The following is a 25,716-nucleotide window of genomic DNA, read 5'->3' as shown; positions in this document are numbered from 1 at the left end:
CTCTTCCATCCACGGGCGGGGTACGGACTAGTCATATTCTTCTGCGGAAATTCTACCTTATACCCAGGGTTTCTTCTGCCCGAAGCAGACCAGGGTGCATGCCCCCTGGGTTCCAGTCTTTCTTTCCGAATCACTCGCACTCATCGGAAAGGAGGACTGGGGGCGGAGGCGAATCTTGTGTGAACAGACCATTTAGGAATGGTATTTGACTATTTGCGATGCGAGATCCCAGAAATGAAAGTTGGTCTACGAGCTTGACCATCCTTCCTTCGTGTGGAAAACACATTACTCTAAAGAGTGAGGAGACTATCGCTCCCATGCAATGAATATAGTCACGTCCAAGGAGTAGGTTATAATCCAAGGGTCCTTGGATGACCATCACGTTCAAACTAACGGTCTTCCCTTTCAATGTAACAGGCACATTGGGGAGGATTCCTAATGGTCGACTGGTTCCTTTATCAAAACCTGAGAGATTTCTTAACTCAGGTAAAAGCGCCGGGGAACCCAGTGCTTTCCAAGCAACAGAGGAAAGGATACTCACAGACGCCCCTTCATCAATGATAGTACCAGCCATGATCATTCTATAGATCTGGACAATGATTCTGAATGGTACACTGGCTGGTAACCGGGGTCTGCCTAGTTGATTCCAATCAAAGGATACAACCAGGTTGCTTGGTGGTGGGACCGAATATACGGCCGGATATGACCCTGATGATGTTCCTTCCTGCGATAAAGGAATGGGCGCATTGCCCTGACGCTCATCAGAGTCGGTGCTGATGAAAAGAACCTGGATGGTGTCATCCTTATTCTCTTCAGTGAGGGTGTCGCATGAAGATGACTCTCCGGCGACGGTGTCATTTGAAGATGAAACTTCTGAAGGTAGAACCGGGTCAACTGCCGTATCGACATTTGGACTTTCGTCCGGTCTGGATTCAGTAGGTTCATTTTCAGTGACTGACGCTTCAGCCGACCACTTGAGCGGGCCAGCTGTATTTTCAACCAACGAAGGACTTGGCACGAGTTTTTTGTATCCAGGAGGAAGTTTTACCGGTGAAACCGGACGATCTTCCAAAACTCTCTTCGCTTCGTCTAAGAAGGGACAACGGTGGATGGCATGACTGCCTTCACACAACTTACAGGGGAATCTTACTCCCCCTTTTTGTCTTGATCCTTCACTTTCGCTGGTTGACGGAAAGCCATCAACCTGATTGTCAGAGGTTGATGCCCCCGAATTGTGCAGATGAGGGGACCAGTCCCTTAGTATCCGGGGAATACAGGGACAATCTCTGTGGAAATGGTCTCCTCTACATATGACACATGGCGATTTAGGCCCGGTCTGTGCAGTGGGTGGGTTTTCGTCAGATGTCTTTTGCTTGCCCCCAGTCGCCTTAGGCTCCTTCTTCTTCTTCTCTTTCTTCTTCCTTTCCTTCTTCTCCTTGGGAGGCTGACTTTTGCCAACTCTACCTTGCGAAGATGAAGGATCAGAGGAAGTATTGTAAGAAGTGGAAGGCTGGTGGGTAGTTCTAGACTGTTCTGACTGTTGATTCGACTGCTCAGGATTAGTGGCGATCTGGACTACATTAGTTGAAAAGAGCCATACAGGGAGGCCGATTGTCAATCCTGGAAGTGACAATGTTGCCATATGAGGCGCACCAACATCTCCCCAAGAGGAGAAGGGATTTGGACTTCTGCCAAGGTTGCCTCCTTGGTTGGTGGGCTCCATACTTTTCAACTGAAAGATCAACGTGGGAATAACAGGTGATTCTGTTCCGCTTAAAATAAATTTTATTAACGACGCTTTCAGACACAAACTTGCTTTTTCATGTTTTAAGAGTCGAGAAAAAGCTAAAGATGACTCTAGTCGCCTTCGATGTTTTAACGAGCCCAAAGTGACAAATGCTCGGTTGGACTTTTTCAGTTATAGAGTTTGAAAAAGGCCAAAAGAAACTGCTCTGGAGATCTAGGCAGAGGGTGTGCCAAACTTTTCGCGAAACCACAGAATACGTTTTACGGTACGGGTGGTCGATCTTCGTGAATGCTGTGTTCACTGCATCGCGATCAGTAGGGCGGTCGACACGGCTTCCTATGGATAAAGGATAATTGCCTATAGGGGTCTCCCAATATATACGCGACGGTACGTGGGAGCACAAGTCCGTATTAGTGCCACCGACTCTCAGGAGGAATCACCCACCTTCGTAGAGATCGACAGTCACTATGTTTAACGACGCCGGAACACGTCTCTACCTAGACCTCTAGATGTTTGCGTTATGTTACAAAGCGTTGTTATGTAAATTGGATTTATTTTAATGTTGATCTTGCTTAGCAGTTTGCCTTTAAGGATCACCACGAGATGTATATATACAACTTCCTAAATGCAATCTAAGATGAGAAGCAAAACTTTTCAATCTTTCAACTTTGAAAACCTTAATCTACTGAGGGAAAAGAAAGACATCAACTTTTCACACAGATCATAGAACACACACTAAATGCACTTTTTCCTAAATCAACATGCAAACTGTCAATAATGCACATGCACAATGCAGATATTTCTTTTCTTTATCCTTAATGTTGATGTAAGACAAAAAGGAAACTGTTGTATAACTTTGAATCTAATTTCAAGCGAAAGTAAACAAGCTTGTCCAAAATCAAAAGACACCTTAAGATCGACTTGTTTAGACACTGGAAATGTATAGATTCAAACCACAAAATGAAAAACAAACAAACTCAAACAGCCATGAACAGTAACAAAACTAGCTCTTAAGATCACAAAGACACTTTTACAGTTCAGGATCTAAGAGGCCACAGCTATACTGGTTCGCTTTTCACAATGGGAAACTGTAACCGAAACAAGAAATACTAAAAGAACAATCACAGTTTCATCACACAACTGGGGCGAAATAATGTCAAGGAAAGTTGGTTTACAGCAAGTACAAATGACCAACAATCAGCAGCAAAATAACAGTGAAAACATGGCTAAGACTCAGTAGGAAACCTCAGCAAGACATTGGCTAACTGGGTCAGCGCAGGCTCTGGTCTGTCAAACTGACTCTCAGCGCAGTTCCCGAAGGGAGTACATGCGCTGAAATGCAGACTGCCTTTGGACAGCCTGCACTGAGACATGAGAGTTGCGTTTACAAGGGTTTCCGGGTCATAAAAAGCTCAAAAATTCACTGTTTTTGCTGAAACAAAAAGCTATAGGTCAAGTACAAGCTAAGGGATGATCAAGAGGATGAAAAGCTATCACAAAGAGCACAAGAGTCTTTTGTAGATCAGCTCTTCAAATCATGAATCTGCTCAGAAAATGAGCAAGAGTAGCAGCCCCTCTACTTCACTTTTGATATAGTCAAAAGCTTTTCGATTTGGTACTCTTTTCTTCAAGAAATGAATAGCAAAGATACTACAAACACCAACAAGATACTAGGCTCCCCAGCGGAGTCGCCAGTTCGTTGTGGGGAAAAGCATCCGACTCGGAATGACCCTATCCCTACTCTAAGGGTGATAGTTCCTTAGCAACAACTGAAAGTAAAGCTTTGATATTTTCCTTTATGAAAGTACAGAGAAGGAAGAAAAGATTGACCAACCGATATCCTTCGCTTTTGTCGATCTTGTCTTCTCTCTTCGTCCCTTGCTTCCAGCTCCTTGTTCTCTTGCCGGCCCAGCTACACAAAGATCCTGCACAAACAAGAGAGGGAAACTACAAGAAACATGTACTCATAACTGATGCATGGATTAGAGTGAATCAGATATACAAGTAAATACAATACATCAATGCAATACAAGTATATAGGAGAACATTCAAAGCTTTATTGATAGAAGTAAAAGGTTCTGAGAAGGTTACAACCATCAATGGCTCCAATCCAGCAACACCTCCCCAGCAGCAAGAAATCTCCTCTTCACCTCTATAAAAGCAATCACCCAATAACTCTAACTGTAAACCAACAGCACTTCCTTGCTTTGCACAAAATTCCAGCCCCCTTAGACCTCATAGAAGAGCTCTATATATAGGATAGAAGAAGAAAGGATGAGTCAGCTTGAGACTGACATAAAGCTGCCTTGTGTCCTTTCCCTCTTCAGTTAATCTTCAGTTCTTAAGTCCACTTGGAGATCCTTGCTTACACATGGAGATCAAGTACCTCTTACTCATCACAGGGCGAATTCCTTGAACCAAGTGTCAGTTTGGAAGCTTCCTGGGCAGTTGACACCTTGCAGAATGACTGTGCCACTTGGCCAATCTCGCCCAGCGCAGGTAGCCTTCAGTTTTGACTTTCAGCGCAGGTACAAGGAGGAGCAGTTGACATTCATCGCAGATGCTCAGTGGAGCAGCTGACATGATCCAAAAATAGCCTGTTTTTGAGTGTTTTCAGGTGGAGAACTGATAGGGAGTGCTGTGGTTTGCTGACCTTTTTCCTCTAGGGGTAAGACCAACATGTTTAGGGACTTTGGATCCCTGTAATTATCGACATTTCATGCTCCATTCTGCGAGGCACAAAAATGTCTATAACACCTTCATATGGGGATTGGCAACGCGTCTTTGTAGGCTCTAGATGCTCAAGCTCGCAGCGCTCAAGCAGTGGTGATGGTGCTGGTTGATCCTAGTCCTTCCAATTCTGAAGCTGCTCTTGCAGGGGATATGCCTGATATAGGTTGGTGCCGTATAGTTGAAGAGCCTCCAGATGATTAGTTTTCTCACTATTTCTTTGATATCGTGCCATGCAGCCCATACTATTGGGAAAGTTTTTGTTTAGATTGCTATGTGGAATTTATTTCATTTTTGAATTTTTGTAAACTCTACAATATCAAGAAGATCATAACTTGTTCCCCTGCGTGGGTTCTGATAATTGGTTCAAGACTGAGCTCCCTAACATGGGGCAGTTTCCTTCTATGCTTATCTTGACGACTATGCCTCTCTTCAAGGCAGTGTTTTTGATTTCGGTCACATTGTAATTTTACTCCCTTTATGTTAATAGATTAATCTTATTAAAAAAACAAATAAATAAATTAATTAATTTATACACCTTCTGTATATATCAACCACATTTACTAATATAAATGTGGTTGTGCCAGTTATAACCACAATGTCATGAAAACAGTCTAAAACAAAAAGAAATTGATTGTAACCACAATCGCATGAAAATTGTGCAAATCTAAAACAATTGATTAATAAAATATTATTATAACCACAATGTCATCAAGATAGTCTAAAAGAAAAAGCAATTGATTAATAGAATATTGTTATCAAAACTTTTCGAAATAGTAACCATAATTGTATGAAAATTGTGAATAACAAAAAACAATAATTACTAAAATATTATTATGAGAACCTTCCAAAGTTATGACCATAATTACATTGAAAACTATATATGCTCTAAGAGACTTGTGAAAAATATTCAAGATACTAAAATTTGCAGTTGTTTCACCAAATTGGTTTTTTGCCCTAAAAATCATGTAAATTTTGGCAATATATTATTATGAGAACCTTCCAATGTTATGACCATAATTACATTGAAAACTATATATGCTCTAAGATACTTTTGAAAAATATTCAAGATACTAAAATTTGTAGTTGTCTTACTAGATTTTTTTTTGCCCTGAAAATCATGCAAATTTTGGCAATATATTAATAAAATCCATGGATTTTTGTAAATCCAAGTTATAGCTGTCAAATTTCAAGATTTTGGGTGCCCAAGAGGTTTTTGATGGTGCATCCATTTACACAATCTAAAACATGATTCAAACACTACTAGTACAAGATTTTTTGAAATTTTTTTGTTCAAATTCTAATCATTTTTAAGTGTTCAGACAAATCCTCACCCTCAATAAACCACACCCTAAAACTTATTCAAGATACTAATAGCGAAAATGAAAAGAGATTCAACTAAAAAGTATAATGGAAATGAAAAAGGGTGATTAGTTAACAGATATGGCCTACATTGGAAGACCGCTCGCATCTTCTATCGATGACAAAAGAAAATTCAGTGCACCTGATGAAACCTAGTTAAAAAGCGAGTGCGGATGCTGAATTACGAAACCACTAATGAATATTTTGTTTAAAAAATTATTAGAATTATTTTTTCCTTCTGTGTTATTGACAAATAATCGAATTGATTCATTTGTGTATACAAATTTAATAATTTGTTTAATTCAACAATCGTTATTGAGTTGATTAATTAATTATAAAAATTTTAGTTCTCGATTAGTTTTTTTTTCAGAACGAAAAGCAATATATTATATTGAGTAAATATATACATCATATTCTGTGATAACAGAGAGAAGATCTCCAGTCATAGGTGACTAAACTGATGAAAAACCAAATATGTCAAATTATGACAAATAAATGATAAACCTATAAAGCAGGAACATAGAGCAGCATATAGAAACATATGAAATATATATCATCAAATTTTCCTATTGCTGATAGACCTATAAAGCAAGAACATAGAGCAGCATATAGAAATATATGAAACATATATCATCAGTATTGCCTGAATGTGCTACTGATATGGAATGATGACAAAATGAAACCAAAAAGAGCAGATGAAGAGGAACCCTTAGCCTCAAAGCAGAAGTTAGAGGATCCCATAACCTCCCATTGGAACAGCCACCTGGAGCAGACAAAGAAAGAACCTAGAAACCCCCAAAAACAAAGCTCTTTGTGCCCTACCAAACTCCAGCCTTTGACCAATCATCTAATGGATTGATAGAAAGTGAATAGCCTACACAGAACAGACTTGAAGGGGATGTTTGAATCTTCAAAATTTTTTGAATTCCTCCACTTCCAAACACACCATATTGTGATTGGAAGGATTGGACGCTTTGTTTCTTCTTGTCTTCCCCACCAAGCAAAAGCTACATTAACAGAAATGAAATTGAGATGAGGAAAAGAAAAAGAAGAAGCCAGTTCATACTAGATTTGTTGGGCTACCACACATTTGAAGAACATATGATAGTTTGTCTCCTCCTCTGCATTGCATAACACACATCTGCTGGGACCATGCCAAGATCTCTTCCTCAAGTTTTCCCATGTTAAATTCTTATTGTAAAAAACTAACCATGAGAAGATGATCACTTTGAGGGGACAGCCAAGTTTCCACCAATATACCGGAAAGATTTGTCTTGCAGGCATAATTTTTTTGGAGACGAGGTCAGAATAGATGTCTTTAACTATCGCAACAGAATGAGAGTGAGATAAGGACCACACCACGTGATCGTCCTTTTCGGCACGTTTCAAGCCACCTTCAACAAGAGCATTCTTCAAGTTATCCCAGAGAGAAAGCAAGGCATGAGGAAGGCCAAAGTCAGTTGCATCTTTCAATGAAGGTGAAAAACCTCTCCATTCCTTAATAATCCTGTCCCAAGTAGAAATACCCCTTCTGTGAAGAAAACAGAGAAGAGGAGCCAGAACCTGTAGATTACCCCTAAAGCCAGCAATTGGGTCAATGCCAATGAAGATTTTCCTACCAGAAAAGATCCTCCATTTTAGATTATTGAAGGAATATTTCTGAATTTTCCTGAAGCTGAGCCAAATTGCAGACCCCTGTTTTATTCCAATGGAGCCGAACCTAAACCAGTACTCCAAGCATCTTCCTTTTTGATACTTGTGGCGAATGATTTCACTCCAAGGATTTGTGCAAAAAATACCTCTCCATAAGGATTTACAGACCAGAGCTTTTCCGAAAATCCTTACATCCATCAGACCCCAGCCCCCGCACTTTTTTGGCAAAGTTAAGTGATTCAGTTTAGACAGATGGACCTTACCTCTTTCTGCTTTGTCCCCCCAAATAAAGTTGGATGAAATCCTGTTCATGGCCTGGATAATACTGACCGGGAGTAAATACAGGTGTGCCCAGTATACCGACATTTTCATCAAGACTGTTTGAGTAAGGACTACTCTACCTCCCAACGATAAAGATCTGTATTCCCAGGACGAAATCTTACTAAAAATTCTTTCAACAAGCCATCTCAAATCTCTCTTTGAATAAGCCTTAGCTTTAAGGCAGAAACCCAGATACTTAATACCTTCGGACAATGGTCTTGTATCAATTCCAAAGAGCTAGGACATCCATAAGGACGTGTCCTCGTCAGTTCCATTATGATACCAGATCGATTTGGCCTTATTGATAACCAACCCTGTGGCCCTTTGGAAATGGTCAAGAATATTCTTAATACACATCCAGGAGGCTTTGGACATCATTGCAAATAATAACACGTCGTCAACAAACAGGTTATGAGAGATATATATTTGCTTACATATCTTTACCGGAGCATAGGCTTTTTCCTCCACTGCGCGGTTGATGTGCAGACTCAATGCATTCATGGCCAATATGAAGAGGAGAGGCAATAGTGGACAACCCTGTCGAAGGCCTCATTCCGCCCGAAAGAAAGATGAGGGAATGCCATTAATAATAACTGCATAGTTTACATTTTCGATACATGCCATTATCCATCTAATGGGGCCGGGATTCATACCAATTTTCACCAAGAGACATTGTAGATATCCCCAGTCCAATACATCGTATGCTTTCTGTAGATCAATTTTCATGATAGCCGCATCAATAGCCGCATCAGTTCTCGATTAGTTATATAAATTTTAGTTTTTTTTTTTTTTTTTTTTTTTTTTTTTTTTAATTTAGCAATAAATTTAATTTTTTTTTAATTTAATTAAATTTAAGATTGATTAATTATACAAATCTTAGTTTCCTATTTAATTTAACAATAAATTTAAAATGTTTCCCAGTTTAACTAGTTTTAAAACCTATTTAATTTTTTTTATTAAACTATTTAAATTTTTTTATTTAAATATAAACTACATGACAACTCAATCAAGTTTAAAGCATTTAAAGTGAAATTGTGACTTTACTTTCCGTGGTTAAAAATTAATAAGTTTTTATTTATTAGTTATATATGTAATGAGATTTACAGTTTTATGTGGTTAAAAATTAATAAGTTTTTATTTATTAGTTATATATGTAATGAGATTTACAGTTTTATATAGGTAAAGATTTCGACAACTTTAATTTATAGATAATTTTTTAACAAATTGATATATATTAGTATTATTATATTTAAAAAAGTGTAATTTAATAAAATAAAGTTAAGTTTAACTAAATTAGATAATATTTTCATAGTTAATATGTTAGATTAATTAATGTGCTATTTTTATATGATAAAAGGGTTTTTACGATATGTTATATTAATTAATATTATATTTTTATATAATAAAAGAGTTTTTACGATTAATTAATATGCCATTTTTATATAATAAAAGAGTTCTACGATTTAGTGGATAGGAGAATTTTTTAATTTTGTTTTATTATTTATAAGTTAATATTCACATATTTTTGACAAATATTATTTATTCATGAATGTATAAATTTATATTTATTTGTTTTAAAGTGTTTCTTTAAGGTGTAGTATAGAAGAAATGTTTTTTTGGGTTAATATCTACATATTTTTGAACAATATTATTTAAATAAAGTATTTCAATGTTCATAAATTAAATTGAATAATTTTTTTTAATGAAATTTTGCATTTTAAAGAGATTTAAATAAATATTTATAAATATATAATAAATTCCAAATTAAAATGAACTCATATAAAATAATATATATATATATATATATATATATATATATATATATATATCATCTTATTATTATAAATTTATTAATTTTTACTCTAATTTTCTCAATTTTTTATTTTTCTATTAATTTTAATATATGTTTAAAAGAAATATTGTTAATTAAAATTATATATTGGAGATAATGTCATTGTCAAATGGGATTATTTTGGGTGATTAGATGGAATGGTTAATTGATTGTTGGGTTAGATTTTCTTTTGAACTTTTTATTTAAAAAATTATAGAAAAAAATAGTATTTAATGTTTTAAAACATTTTCCCATTCAAATTTTAAAATAAACATAAACAAAAAATTATTAACATATTGCACACTTGTAACAAAAAGTTATTTATATTTAAAGTAAGTAAGAGTAGCTACTATGTAGCTCTTATTATCTTTCAAAATTCAGTGATTAAACTAAGAAGCAGGTAATGCTAGCTATGTGGCCTTCTCTATATCTTGGAACGAGGAAGGGTTTTACATAGGTTGATTCTAATTCATGTAATGTATCGAATATTTATTTATATATCATAAATAAAAACTAAATATATTAATTTCTAGGATGTGTTTATGGAGCTTCATGTTCAAAATCCATGATAACTATGATATAATGCTTCTCTGGGAATAGACACCTTAAATTAAAATTGATTTAACCATTTTTTGTACAAAAGAAAATGTCTATTTTTTTGGTAAGTTCATATAAAAATCCAGGTTTGGGGATTCTTAAGATAACTCACACAAAATTTCTTTAACTAATTATGATAAAGTCCCACCTTAAATCATGTTCAACCTAAGAAGTTATTGTCTATTTTGTTTTTTAGGAATGACCATCCTTGACATAAATACTTCTTAACTACAATTAAATTACATGGTCACTCGTTATAGTGGTACCCGCACGAGTGGTACAAAGGCAATTGTAAGTACTTCTGGAAAGATGAGAAAGAAAGAAAGAAAGAAATTTTTTTAACGTCCACAAGGCTAATGATAGTTTATGGGACATATTTCTTTTCATATGGATCTTGTATTCACCCATTTTCCTATGATTCCTCACAATAAAGGCTCACAACTTCTAGACAAACCCCTTGCTGAATAGATTACCCCAAGCGCTCGTTGTGAGAATATTTGCATAACTTTCCTTGTTGTCCTTGAATGTCTCACATTCTAAAATGAAATGTTTTTTTGCTTCCACCTTTTTGGAAGAGAAAAAAATACATACTCTTTCCTCCCACATTCTTTTGGCCTTTTCCATCTCCCTATTTCACAACAAAGTTGATGAGTATTTTTTTTTTCTCAATTGGTCTACTCCTATATTGATACAAAATAATATTACAGAGAGGCCGAGGCCATAAAAGTTCTACCCATGGAGTTGGAATTCTTACAAAAGACTCTTACCATGCCAAACAGAGAACCTACATAATGACTTGCATCAGGAATTGCTGTCTCGGAGAGCATGAGATTCCAAAACTTGACAATGACCTTACCAAAATTGATCCAGACTACAACTAGAAACTGACCCATACAGTAACCAGGATAGACTAGCGCGCAACTAGTACTTGGACAAGTTCCACCATAAGCATAAACGTTAACAGACACCAACATATAAGAAAAACATTGCCTCCTAGTAGAGACCAACAGGTAGAAATGACTGAGACCAGAATCAATGAAATTACAAGCATCTTTCTTTGCCAACTGACCAAAAATAAGACTGTAGGTGCAGACAAGATCAATCATCTTCCAAGGTTGATGGTTGTTCTTCGACAATTCTGCACCCAAAATGATCTGAATCTTTTGAATCAAAATGATGAGCAACAGAGCTTGAAGGGTCACCTCCCGCAGGCGCGCTAGGGCCAGCATCTGCATTTATCTGCATAGTGTGCAAACCACCTGAGTCTTGGCACTGGTTGACGTCCTAATTAACCATTCTCTGCTGCAGGGGAGCCGCAAGAGTAATCTCCCTCGAGCTGACCGCTGCCTCACACATTTCGACAGAGATTGAAACAATAAAAGATGAATTTCCCAGTGAGCAAGGAATTCGAAAATGGGCAGTGTGTGTATGAGAGTGATGCGAGCAAACTTCAGCTGTTGTTTGCCCCCTTCCTCTGCCTCTACCGCTTCTGGTAGTTGGGTATCTGTAGCAACAGAACTCCGAAGCGTCCGAGGAAGGTTTTGAGGTGGTCGAAGATGACTGGCGGGAGCCACGACCATGACAACTGCCTCGTCTGCATCCCATTCTAAGTCCTTCCCTTGGCATTTTGCAACGAGTTGGACCAGCAAGCACAGAGGGAATGACAGGTGAGCACTTGAGGAGCAAGCACACCGCGTAAGGAGGAGACTGAGCACACTGATTCAGAGCTGATGGCCGGCGGAGGTAGGAGTTGGCGGAAGAGGTGCAGTAGGGAGCTGCAACCTTGCTAAGTCTGAAGACGCGTGGAGGAGATGCCTGGTGGGTGAATAACCCAAGTGCCATTGCAAATAACGTTAACTCTGGGAGGGGCAGCATTAACACTGCCATTAATTGGTATGTGCTAGACCATGTTGCCCACCTGCTACCGTAACATTTGGCGCTTGTGGATGGCCACGCGCCCACCCTCCACGCCGGATTCGTACCTCTGAGCCAGCTATTCACCTGCATCCAGGGAACAAAGTTGATGAGTATTATTCCTTAGCTAAGAAACAAGAATTTTAGCTCTCCAAGAAATATTGGCCCTTGTCTACACTTTTTGTTGATGATTATGAGTGGGGTCAAACTCTTCAACATAGTATTTTTTCTTTCTCCCTAGCTCGTTATCCCAAGTACGCTTGTGGAACTTATCCATAAATTGTGATTTTATATTGTTTTAAATATATTTTTAATTATAAATAAATATAATTTAAAAACATGTTCTCTTATCTAGTGAAATTGTAATTTTATGTTTTTTAAAATGTTTTTATTTATTTATTATTATTATTATTTATAAATAAATTCAACTCACTTATAACATTAAAATTGTGTAAATTTAATAAATACAATTATTAAAAAAACTAAAACTAAAAGGTAGAACATCTAAAGAACAACATTTTGGTTTAGATCCATTTTAACCACAGATTTATAGGATCCATTCTCTTGACATGCAAACCTCTTTTAGAGTGCAAAACTTGAAAAAAAAGTATGCACCTCAAGTGATTTAATCCTCTTCAAAATGGATCTATACTGGTTCTATATATGCATATAGCATGTGTAAATTTTCATTTTTAAAAATATATTTTTGAATGCATAAATAGATACAATACCTTGAAAATTTACTTGGATAATTGGATTGTGTAAACTACACCACATAAATTTGCAATTCCAACAAATCTTTGCTAAACAAAATTTAAATTTAAATTTAAAATTTGAATTAATAGTTCTAGTAAAATGGCTAATTAATTTAAAATTAAAAAAAAAAAAGAGAACTAAAATTCTAAAAAAAACCCTGCTTTACGTTGATTGCAAAATATCCTCAAATCTGAAGATCACTTAATCTCATTATCAACACACTTACTTTGTCATTTCCTCTGTGCAATTACATTTTTTGTGCAAAATATCCTCAAATCTGAAGATCACTTAATCTCATTATCAACACACTTACTTTGTCATTTCCTCTGTGCAATTACATTTTTTGTGCGCCAGTACCCACCGGGACTTATGGTAATGTCTCTCCTCATTACCCTGCATGTTATAACTTGGATATAATATGTTTATAAGATTTTAACATAATAGTATGATTAGAAAAAAAATTGATTTAGCTAAATAATTTGCACAGCATATTCAATTCATTAAATGTATCTTTTTATCTTTAAAAACACTGGGTAAATTGCATTATTTAATAAAATATTAATTAAAATAAAATTAACCCTCATATTATTCAATAAAATATTAAAATCTTTTAAAATTATAACCACAAAATCCGGTAAAACCAAAGCAATTGATTAATAAAATATTATTATAACCACAATGTCATGAAGACGGTCTAAAACAAAAAGCAATTGATTAATAAAATATTGTTGTCAAAACTTTTCGAAGTAATAACCACAATTGCATGAGAACTGTACATAAAAGAATTCGAAAGTGTTGACCATAATTACACTGAAAACTATAAATGCTCCAAGATTCTTGTGAAAAGTATTCAAGATACTAAAAAATAATTCAAGATATTAAGAGCGAAAGAGATTCAACTAAAAAGTACGATAGAGATGAACAGGGGAGATTAGCCGACAGATGTGGACTACATTCAGTGCACCTGAGGAACTCTACCTAGAACAAATTCAGTGCACCTAAGGAACTCTACTTAGAAAGCGAGTCCGCGTGCCGAATTTCGAAACCACTAAGAACATTTTGTTTAACGAATGCACTAGGAAAGCTGGCTGGATATTAAAGTCTTAAAAGCACTTTTAAACGTAGGGAGGAAATGTGTGCGTGCCGCAGTAGGAAACCAGTATTAAATATTTTGATTAGACAACTGAATTTCTAAAGCCTGCGGGAAATTAAAAAGTCTCAAAGGGCATTTACAAATGTAGGGACGAAATACGTTTGCAGAGGGGAGAATCAATCAAAACCATCGTACCCAATGGCCCTTTGTGTTTGTTTATTTGATACAGGGCAAATAAGTCAGTTTTTGCGCAATCGTGTCCTCTTACACCAAGTAATATCAAGTCAAGATAATCTCACGCTGTTACACACACAAGTGAAAAGAAAGAGTGGGTATAAATATCCTCCCATGCTCTGGTATGCTCACACCTGCAATAAGCAAAAGATATAATCCACCCCCTGGCTGCGAGGGATTGCTTTCTTCTCTCTCATTGCGCTAGAATGATGAATTACTTCGTACGCTTGGGGGTTGGCATTTTAGGTCAGTAATATCTGCCATATTCTTATTTTGAATATCTAACCTTGATTAAATTTAGATGGTTTTACTTTTATTTAGCTCGTTCTATTTTTATTTTGTAAGCTTTATTATTAATTATGGTTTTTTAGAGTTTTGATATTTGGAATAGATTTGCAAATTTTATTTTTATTTATATTTAGCTAGTCCCATTACTAATTCTGGTTTTTAAAGTTTTAATATTTGGAATAAAATAATTTTATTTATGTTTAAATTTCTAAAAAATTCACCCTGGACCAATAGTATTAGAAAAATACCAACAATATGAAAACAAATCTCACTTTTCTCTTAAAAATTAAAGAATAGAAATATAAATATGAAACTGAAAATTTATCCTCATCTCATTGATATGTGATGAACTTCATAGTAGGTATGTCAATTGACTTATTTGGCATGGCATTGTAGGAAGTGCATTTGCCTTGCTTATGTATGGTGCAGCAATGTAAGTATCAGCTCAAACTTATCATATTGTCCTTATTAAATAAACTTCACAACGACTTTAGTCGTAATATTAGGCTTGATTTGAACATTTTATTTTATGGTTTTCGTCGTTCTGAATATAATGTATGACGTTACCATATTATTTTGTTATATTGGTCTAACAGTACAACGTTCAGGAGGGTAATAGAAAAGAGAACCACTGACGGTTTCTCAGGACTGCCATATGCAATAGCGCTGTTCAACTGCCTTGTGTACACGTTATATGGGTCGCCTTTAATCAGCAATGGGTGGGATAATGTTGTTGTTATGGTTGTCAACAGCATTGGCCTTCTGCTACAGTGCTGTTTTGTTTGCATCTATTTCACTTTCGCTACACCCAAAAGCAAGGTATTATTTCAGCATATTTTTTCAATAAATATTATTGTGATGGTTTAAATAAAATTTTGATGATGTGATTTTTATTAAAAGTTTTTACTTTATTAATTTGAGTTAATTATTTATCATATGTTGTATTTAGAAAACAAAAAATTGTGATATATGAGTAAATTTTTTTTGAGTAGAAAATATGTATGTAAAATGTTTCAGAGTGAAAATTTTTCTATCATCAAAAACAAGTAAAAGTTTTGAATAAAATTTCAGTTGTTCTTGATGACGAGTAAAGCATCCACTCCAAACCTTTCATACACATATTATAATTCTTTCAAAAACTACAACATATCATATAAACTCAAATTATAAAACTTTACATTCACAAATTTATTTATTTATTGTTTTAATATTTTAATTTCCATATAATATTATAATATTAATTATCCGTGATTTAATTTATATAATTATACTAATTTATAATATACGCTTTCAAATTTTTCAATAAATTTTTTAAAAACCTAAAAATTCACATACATGTCTGTGTGCAGAAGAATATGGGGACGATGGTTGCTGGCGTGTTGGTGGTGTTTGGCACAATTGCAATAATTTCCTTTTGTGTTGTTCATGATAACAAGCATAGGAAGGTGCTTGTAGGAACTGTAGGATTGATGGCCACTATTATTCTCTACGCTTCTCCATTATCAGTAATTGTAAGCACATGTTCCATTAATTCTCTTAATTCCGTAATTCAACGGAGTTGATTTGAACATCTTCAATTATTGTTTGTTACATTGATCATCTCTTATGTTAATAATTTTATACAGAAACGGGTCATTCAAACAAAGAGTGCGAAATTCATGCCGAGTTTCTATTTCTCGCTGTTTGCTTTTCTGGGAAGCCTGTTGTGGTTGGCGTATGGCGCTCTGAGCAGAGACGTAGCCATCATGGTAATATCTGGTTCTTTGCCTTTATGTGAAATTTATGTATATGTAATGATTAAAGTTATGGAAATTATGTATATGTAATGATTAAAGTTATGGAAATTCTTGTCATATTTTAAAAAGAAATTGTTAGGAATTTTTATAGATCTAAATAAAAAATGTCAAACTTTATAATTTTAAGTGATCTAGAGATTTGTAATGGTACTAATCTATTTCTATTATCAAAAACATAATTTAAATACTGCATCTACACATTTAAATTTTTTTAAAGACTCCCCGGTATATTGGCTAAACCCTTTGAAGACTCCCCGGTATATTGGCTAAACCCTATAATTTATTGTCATGTTCCACGTATTTTGCAGACACCAAACTTGGTTGGAGTGCCACTGGGGCTAGGTCAGATGGTTTTGCATTGTATCTATAGAGACAAAAGGAGCCGGATTGTTGAAAATGCAACGGTGGATACAGAGAAGCAGCCGGAATCAATCAAAGAAAACATCACAGAGGAAATGACAAACAAAACCGGCAACACAAAGTTCTGCTCACATCCAAATATTCAAATGCAGTTGAACGTGTAACTTAAATGGAGGCAGACCAGGGTACTGTAATTCATAATAGTCAGATTCCTTGTTATATACGTCACAGTTGGAAATATGCATTTCGAGTAGGTCTCATTCCAATTCTTTCAGGAAATTCACGATATCTTGTGTTTGTGGTACTTAGTTGGAAAATTTCGAATTACATAATAATACTTGTTTATCGTCTTATAAGTCTACTAAATACATGCCCACTGCGTATTAAAGTGATGGTTCATGTGTCTAACAGGCAAGTTGCCCATTTTCTGCTAGGAACACGTTTTTTAATGAGGTTCGAACGTGAAATATATGTGGTTAATAGATTTAAATTTCAATATGTTTTTTTTAAATACACGTATAGGTTGCTATTAAATTTATCAAATCAAAACTTAAAAATCGAATGAAGTAGCATTTCTCACGACAGTATTTGTAGCCAGATGAAAAATTATGTAAATATGTGAGGTAAAAAAGGAATTTCAATTTATGTTTTTTTGTTTAATATTTTCCAAATCACTCTTGAATTTTTTATTAAATTTATGAATTGTTTTGTTGATAAATATGTATGTGATGGTAAAATTTAAAAATAAAATTAAAAAATATATATCTTAATATATTGTAATATAAGTTAAAATTATTTGTATTAATAATTTGATTATTAATCCAACTCAAATTTTAATTTTTGTTTTTTTTTGTTTTGTAAGAGGATTCCAACAACCTACTTGCCAAATAGTTACCATTAAACACTTGTTCTCTTCTTATTCTAGGCGGATTTCAACTTTGGATTTTTTATTTTTCTCTGGGATTTGAACCTTGGATATCTCATTTTCTTTCAATACTCGCCTAGATACAAGTAAACATTAAGGTCTACATGTTAAACCAAGTTATGACTAAGGGATTTGAACCGTGGTTCTCTCATGTTTTTTAGGAATCACATTACTTGATCACCAATTAAGAAATATGTCAACAATGTAAACTTTGAAATGGGAACTATAAACTCAAAACGGGAATTTTGGCAAAAAAAAACCCCAAAAAAACATCAAAAACACTGCTAAAAACGAAAAGTGTGTATACTGGAACGATGTTTTTATTTTTTAGGCGTCAATTTTGAACATGTTTTAAAAATGGCAGCGACTACGAAATTTACTATGAAATTTTCGTGCAAAATATAGCTTCAAAATGAAAGTGATGATACTGGAACAATGATTTTTTTTTAAGGGTCAATTTTCAAAATTTTTAAAAAATGTTAATAAAACCAAAATTTTATGTGTCAAACAAAGTTGTTTATGAGGGAAAAAACACATTAATGTTTTGGTAGAATATCATTTTTCTTTCCTAAGTATAAATTTAACATGTTTTCAACCATAACATGCTAGATACAAAAAAAATGAAATTTTTTCAACTATAAAATTAAAAAACAATGACATTATGAACAAATAATGTCACTAAATGAATTCAGAAGTCATTATTTGTATATTGAATACAACATACATTATATCTCTAATTTAATCTTGCATTGTAGATATTTTAAACAATAAAATTTATCATAATTAAGACATATAATCCAACAACATAAAAATGCCCCATAACTTCTCATTTAACACCATATGGAAAACATTAATTTTATTTGAAGATATGAAGCATACATCAGTTATATAAACTGTCTTAAACAATTATTCAAAATCACTCATATTTTCTTTCGCACCATCAGAATTCACATCTTTAGATGAGTGACTGGATGCTGACGAAGATGTTCCATATTTTCCTCTTTCATCAACTAGTGCCCCATCTGAGTCCACATGCATTCCCAACATTTCAGGTTTCAAAATTATTCTAGATCTACGATTGGTTTCAGCTAACTCCCATGTAAACACTGTTCCTTCTGGTAACAACCTTTTCAGAATCTCTATCATCTTGAAGCGAAGAGTTCCTCTCTTTGTTAAATTGAATTCATAAACAAGTATGTCAACATTCTCCAATTTTAATATGTCTGTGCGGCAGCAATTTATATTTGTACCCTTTCTTTTTCTTTTTCCGCCATTTTTTTGTCAACTACCATCTCTGGCTTATACACACCATTGAATGGGTGTGTATTTGTGGCATACCAATGTACTTCAACACTTGTAACATCCTCATTTTCTGTAAATACCTTTATAACTTTAGCAACCCAAAATGGATAGCCATTGGGATCTCCATCTGCTAGCACTGCAATCATGAAACCCTCCTTAATATCCTATACTGAACCGCTATAAAGGTCCTCCTTGGCTTCACGTTGTGCACGAGATCTTCTGGAACCAATATACATCTCTCTTTCTGTTGCCTGTGAAGAATTAATAATACCTTGAGATGGTTGTTGTTCAACAATGTTTACTTCCTCAAGTTCATTCGACACATTTTGTGGCCAAATAAATGGATTTTTCAAAGGTATATCTTCATTTGTTGTTGTTGAAATGATATCACTTTGATTATTGAAAAATGACTCCCACCAAACTGAATCAGCAATGTCAAAGTACTCATATGTATATCTAATACATTTTTTAATTTCTTCGAGGCAATCAAAATAATTTATATCTCTGTTCTATCTGCGTGCATTCTAAACTTCACCAACTGATTGTAATAACAATATTTTTGATGCAAATATTGGATGATCTGGAATGAACTTCAAAAATTGCAAACCTGATGACGGTGCCCATTCTGTAGTAGTTGAATACTTCTTACCCCATATTAGTGTTTTCCCATCAATTTTTTTGATACGAAATTGATGTTGGAAGCTAATGTCATTAAGATGTTCAATGCATTTCCCCTCACCATATGATCCCAGAATAAACCTTTTCATGTCAACAGTTTCCTCCAATACATCAAAAGTAGGCTCTGGCATATACGATTTCTTAATATATTCAATTAGTGATGGAAAGCTCCCAACTTCCTTCTTCCTCAATGTGACTGAAAAACGAATAAACATCTGATCAATATGGTCATGAGTGTGCCCAACAAGAAGGAAACCAACCTTTACCTTTTGAAAAATTCTCAATTCAACAAGCATGATTAGATATCCAGAAACAACCTGATTTTTGTTTTCACGGCAAGTGTTGTCCAATGTAGATACAAAACTTCAGCAAGATTACCAGACCAATGAGAAATCACATCATGAATTATGGTTATGGTCAGATTTGCATCATTATGAATATTTGGAGCTGTGAAGTACACCCTTGGCAACATTTTCTCATTGAAGACCATACAATCGACCAAGTGAAATTGAATAAAATTTTCCTCCTGTAAATTTTTGGTTGTGCGAACAAAATGTGGTAAAAGTGTTTTCTTCTGGTCCATACCATCAATTATCAAACCTAAATATTTATTCGGATTATCATAACACTTCTTTCGATGCTTGTATAACTTTTTCCTTTCGTTTGTTTGTTGTTCGCGATGCTCCTGAAGTTCTTTGACAATTAAATCTACACAACATAAAAGAAATTCATTAAGAAATATGTTTTCATAGTTGATGACTATACAATTTTAAAAGTTAAAGTTATGAACGCGTACCTCTTTCTGAGCCTTCACATCTGTCCCTTTTTTATTTAAGAGAAGCACATGTACTGCAAATCCCCATCCTTGTCTTCTTAGGAATACGGACATTGTTGAATTCTTTCTTCCATACCTTCACAAAATATTGATATGTAATAAATTGGCCATGTCCCTCAGCACCTTCTGCATATTCTTTGTATAAGTTATAGATTTATCGTCTTGAAAAATTATCTGGAATATGTATTGTCTCTCTATTTGGCATACACTCTCCATGCTTTGAAAATAAATCTTTCATCCATGACATTGCAATATTTGATAATGGCCCAAATTGTCTTTTATGACGTACTTCTGAATAAAATGTGGGATCCTTTTCCAAATTTTCTTGAATTCTCGAAAGACGAAAATTCTCAATCGAATGAAACATTTTGAAACCTTTTCTATAGATAAATAAAGTCCCAGTATGATAATCATAACCTGACAATGTAGATTGCATGCACCCAACTAAATATGAATTTTGCATGCTTTTATTCATTGACAAATATCTCTTCCTGTTTTCTAATGCAAATTTGAAATTCATATGTTTCAAGCAATCTTTTTGGCAACATTCACTTGAAATGAGAGCACTGATAGAACTTCTTCTCATCAGATATTCTGCTCTACCCCTTGTATAACTAGAACAACTTGCATTGATACGAAAAGGTCTGCTCCTACTCCTCGATACAATATTTCTTGGCAACATCTCCATCATTGGATCATCATTTGTATAAGGCTTTTCATCATCATTAAGAGGAATGTTATCCACACTATGATCAGCTCTGTTTTTCAAGTATTGACTTGGAGGATATTCTTCATCTTCCATTTCTTCAGTGCTACTGTTGTAGTCCTTATAATTCGGACTAAATGGAAAATCTGACTCGATGTTTAATGGATATTCTTCCTCATTGTTGTAGATCTAACCCAAGAATATTATAGATCAGATATGAAAATATAAGATAATGCAAATAAACCCAAGAATAATATGAAATGATTCACTTTATTGATCAAACCCTTAAGGTAGGGCAACACCATACATTCACTCCTTAAGGAAGGAGAACACTCCACAAGCCATATGCCTGTTCATACAAGAATACTTCTCTTCATCTTCATATCCTCCATGTGGAGTCTCTAGCCTTTATATAGGCCTCATACATACAATACCATGTATCATTACCATGGTTTCCTCATACCATCAACTAATACCATGGGCCCCTTACATTATTATTAATTACTTGTAGTCCCTTACATGACATGGGTTAACCACCTTATTTATTACTATGGCCCATCCCATTATTACATTATTACCTTGGGTACCTCCCTTGGTACCCCATATTATCCCCCCTAGGTACATAACATTCCACCCCCCTAAACATTCTTCGTCCCCGAAACATGGGAAGAACATAAATAATAAGATCTACTCAAGAGAGTAGTCCACTGATACCATGCACGTGCATCTAGCCATCCAAGAGAAAGGTGAACCCTCGATCTCGCTGGTGGCTCACTCGCTTGAGATGGAAGTTGACTGTGGTAGCTCTTCTGTGTGGAAGTGTAGTAGGTGGATCTTTGTTCCTCTCGATCTGTCCTGCGGGGTTTGTTGTCCATGTGGCTAATTGGTTACCATCTTGATTGTTGTCTTGATGGGTGATGTGGGTGATGATATGTTGAAGTTTTAACCCACGATGGCTTTTTCTTTACTTCACCTTGCTGTGGTGCCTCTTATGGTGTCTTCTTTTTCAATATGACTTCAACCACTGAATCGTCCTTAGATGTATCAGCACCTGTAACCTTTTCTGCTTCAGCCTCTGTTTGTGTTTGATTGTCGACCATCAACTGCTCATCATCTGATATGTCAGTCCCTGTAAAATCTTGTGTGTCAACCTCCGTGGACTCTACCTGTTTATGGATGGAAATATCCTGTAATGTAATTTTCTTCTTTTTATACCATAGCTTCAAGAATTTATTCTGCACATTAATATTGATAGTACCCACAGATTCCATCCAAGGATATCCCAAAACAACATCGATATTATCCATCTCTGAAGCATAAAAATCACCATGAAACACATACTTATCCATAGAAAGCTTCAAATCCTTATAGATTTGAACATCCTTATCACCATCTTGTGTATGTGCAATTTGTTTTGCTGGGACTTGCAATTTTTTTGCCAAATTGACATTTATGAGATTTTGCTTGCAACTCGGATTTATAGACACAATGATTTTCTCCTTCTGAATCAATCCATGAACCTGCAATAAGGAGATACCAGCAGAAAATAACCCTTTAGGTTCCTTGGTTTCCTTCTTTCCCGTAAAAATAAAATCTTTGCTAGGCTGTGTGTCTGTCTGTGTGAGCTTATCCACAAGATTAGCTTTTCGGTCAAAGCGGTCCATAAGAGCTTTAGTGAATTTGTCCCAAGTCAAGGGCCAACGATAGCGACGTTGATGCCCTTGCCACCATTGCAATCTTTCATTGTCCAAGTACATTGTTCCCAAATTCAGCTGAGTCTCATCATCCATGATGTAATTCAATCTAAAACATTTCTCCATTTGTGCTAGCCATTTGGCTGGATGAGAGCCATCAAATGGATATAAGTCATTCAAATTCAGATCTCGGCCCGCCATCACAAAAATTGGTGAAAATTTGAAATGGTCATAGTTTCATCAATATTGCTCAGAATCCTTATTATGACCTGTTTTCAGAAATGAAACAATCATTCTGCATCTGCCCATGTGATAGAAATCCTGATCCAGGTACAAGAATTCCAGATCTGCGCTGCTACTCTCCCACCGTCACCCAAAATTTCTGCAAAAAGAGCTGATTTTAAATCAGTGATATCTCCCTCATCCGGACTCCGATTCGACTGATTTTTTTTTTGAAGTTGGGTATTTTTTCCCAAAGAATCCAGATCTTCAATTAGATTTTGCAGATCTTGTACCAGGATTTCTAGATCTGCGCCGCAAAATCGCTGCCCTGAAAATTGTCTACAACCCCACTGATTTTTAAATCAGCGATATCTTCTTCATCCGGACTTTGATTCAATTGATTTTTTTTTTGAATTTGGGTATTTTTTCACAAAGAATACCGATCTTCAATTAGATTCTATAGATCTTGCACCAAAACGTACAGATCTGACCTGCAACTCGCCGCCCCAGAAACCCTGCAAAAATGAAAAAAAAAATCTCCACGGTTTGCCCAAGAAAGTGCTCTGATACCAATTGTTGTAGATCTAACCCAAGAATATTATATATCAGATATGAAAATATAAGATAATGCAAATATACCAAGAAACAATAAGATAAACATAGATAGAAATGCTTCTTTATTATCAAAACCCTTAAGGTAGGGCAACACCATACATTCACTCCTTAAGGAAGGAGAACACTCCACAAGCCATATGCCTGTTCATACAATAATAATTCACTTCATCTTCATGTCCTCCATGTGGAGTCTCTAGCCTTTATATAGGCCTCATGCATACAATACCATGTATCATTACCATGGTTTCCTCATACCATCAACTAATACCATGGGCCCCTTACATTATTATTAATTACTTGTGGTCCCTTACATGACATGGGTTAACCACCTTATTTATTACTATGGCCCATCCCATTATTACATTATTACCTTGGGTACCTCCCTTGGTACCCCATATTATCCCCCCTAGGTACATAACATGTGCATTGTCAGTGCTACTCTCATAGTCCATAGAATTAGGACTACGTCGAAAATGTGACTGTTTACTTATTGAAGATGCTACATCCCATCCTTTGTCACTGCTACCTTTATACTCATTAGAATTAGGACTAAGTGCATCATCCTGTCCTTCATCACTGCTGCTCTCATAGTCCTTAGAATTAGGAGTAAGAGGACATAGTGACACTCCATTCTTTTGAAATTCATCATCACTCTCTTCATAACTATTGCTCTCATAGTCCACAGAATTAGGACTAAGTTGACACCGTGGCACTCCAATCTTTTGAAATTCATCATCCCACTCTCCATCACTGCTACTCTCATAGTCCTTAGAATTAGGACTAACTGGACACCGTGACACTCCATAATTTTGAAATTCAACATCATGCTTTTCATCACTACTGCTCTCATAGTCCTTAGAATTAGGACTAAGTAGACACTTTGACACTCCATTCTTTTGAAATTCGTTATCACGCTCTTCATCACTACTGCTCTCATAGTCCTCAGAATTAGGACTACGTGGACACCATGACACTCAATTCTTTTGAACTTCACCATCATGCTCTTCAAAACTGCTACTCTCATAGTCCTCAGAATTAGGACTAAGTGGACACCGTGACACTCCATTCTTTTGAACTTCACCATCATGCTCTTAAAAACTGTTGCTCTCATAGTCCTCAGAATTAGGACTAAATGGACACCCTGACACTCCATTCTTTTGAACTTCACCATCATGCTCTTCAAAACTGCTGCTTTCATAGTCCTCAGAATTAGGACAAAGTGGGCATCGTGGCACTCCGTTATTTTGAACTTCACCATCATGCTCTTCATCACTGCAGCTTTCATAGTCCTTAGAAGTAGGACTAAGTGGAATCTATGACTCTTTATTTATTTGAAATTCTCCATCCCCTCTTTCATCAGTGCTGCTCTCATAGTCCTTAGAATCAGGACTAAGTGGAATAATTGACTTTCTATTCATAGTGGAAGAATTCCCGCTATATTCATCAATATGAATAGAGTTGTTACACGAAGAAGAAGTTGATGGTGTATAAACCGAAACTTCACTATCAGAACAATCCATCCCTCTCAAATAGAAGATGTTGAATAACACAAATGGAGAGTTTCCTAAAGATATTATATAGCTTAAAGAATGAAATTTTCCCTCCAAAAAGTTTCACGAAAATATTTCCCTCCAAAAAGTCTGTTAAATTTATTTACCTTCATTATTTTGTTCTACAATTTATTGAAAATGTAAACTAAATTTTTTTATGAAATAAATCATTAGAATTAAAATTGTACGCTACAACTTCTACATTAATTATTTTAATAGTTAAAGTATATAATAGTCGCTTTACAATTCTACAATACTCACTTTATAATATTTTAAAAAAAATTATCCCACATTAATCGTGTAGTAAAACATCTCTGTAATTTCACTTATATATTAAAATTTCATTATCACTATTACTCACATCACATCTAGGCTTTCTGAAAATCGTTGAAAGACTCGTGAATTTTTGGAGCAGCTACATCGCTATCAACAACATATTCAATGAAAAATTCTTGCAATTGAAAGGTAAGTTAAATTTTTTTCCTTGAAAACTTTTATATTAAATTA

The 25,716-nt window shown here is 35.1% G+C and overlaps 1 protein-coding gene across 1 annotated transcript; it reads left to right on the top strand.

The window, feature by feature from the left end:
- Positions 1 to 15,890: 15,890 nt before the first annotated feature.
- Positions 15,891 to 16,998, top strand: LOC149260060 (bidirectional sugar transporter SWEET3b-like). Its single transcript, XM_089456396.1, has 3 exons — positions 15,891 to 16,037; positions 16,152 to 16,274; positions 16,631 to 16,998. The coding sequence occupies exons 1-3, from the start codon at positions 15,891 to 15,893 to the stop codon at positions 16,844 to 16,846; spliced, it is 486 nt and encodes a 161-aa protein (XP_089312522.1). The 3' UTR covers positions 16,847 to 16,998.
- Positions 16,999 to 25,716: the final 8,718 nt, after the last annotated feature.

The sequence above is a fragment of the Pinus tabuliformis genome, chromosome 6, assembly GCF_031772625.1.
Source record: "Pinus tabuliformis cultivar Carrire ecotype Pingquan chromosome 6, CPIR1, whole genome shotgun sequence".
In the NCBI taxonomy this organism is placed as follows: Eukaryota; Viridiplantae; Streptophyta; class Pinopsida; order Pinales; family Pinaceae; genus Pinus; species Pinus tabuliformis.
This window is presented reverse-complemented; position numbering and strand designations above follow the sequence as displayed.

Coding starts and splice junctions, on each gene's coding strand:
- LOC149260060 (XM_089456396.1), top strand. CDS start 15,891: ATGGTTGCTGGCGTGTTGGTGGTGTTTGGCACAATTGCAATAATTTCC. Junction 16,038..16,151: donor CTTCTCCATTATCAGTAATT/GTAAGCACATGT, acceptor AATTTTATACAG/AAACGGGTCATTCAAACAAA. Junction 16,275..16,630: donor GCAGAGACGTAGCCATCATG/GTAATATCTGGT, acceptor CGTATTTTGCAG/ACACCAAACTTGGTTGGAGT.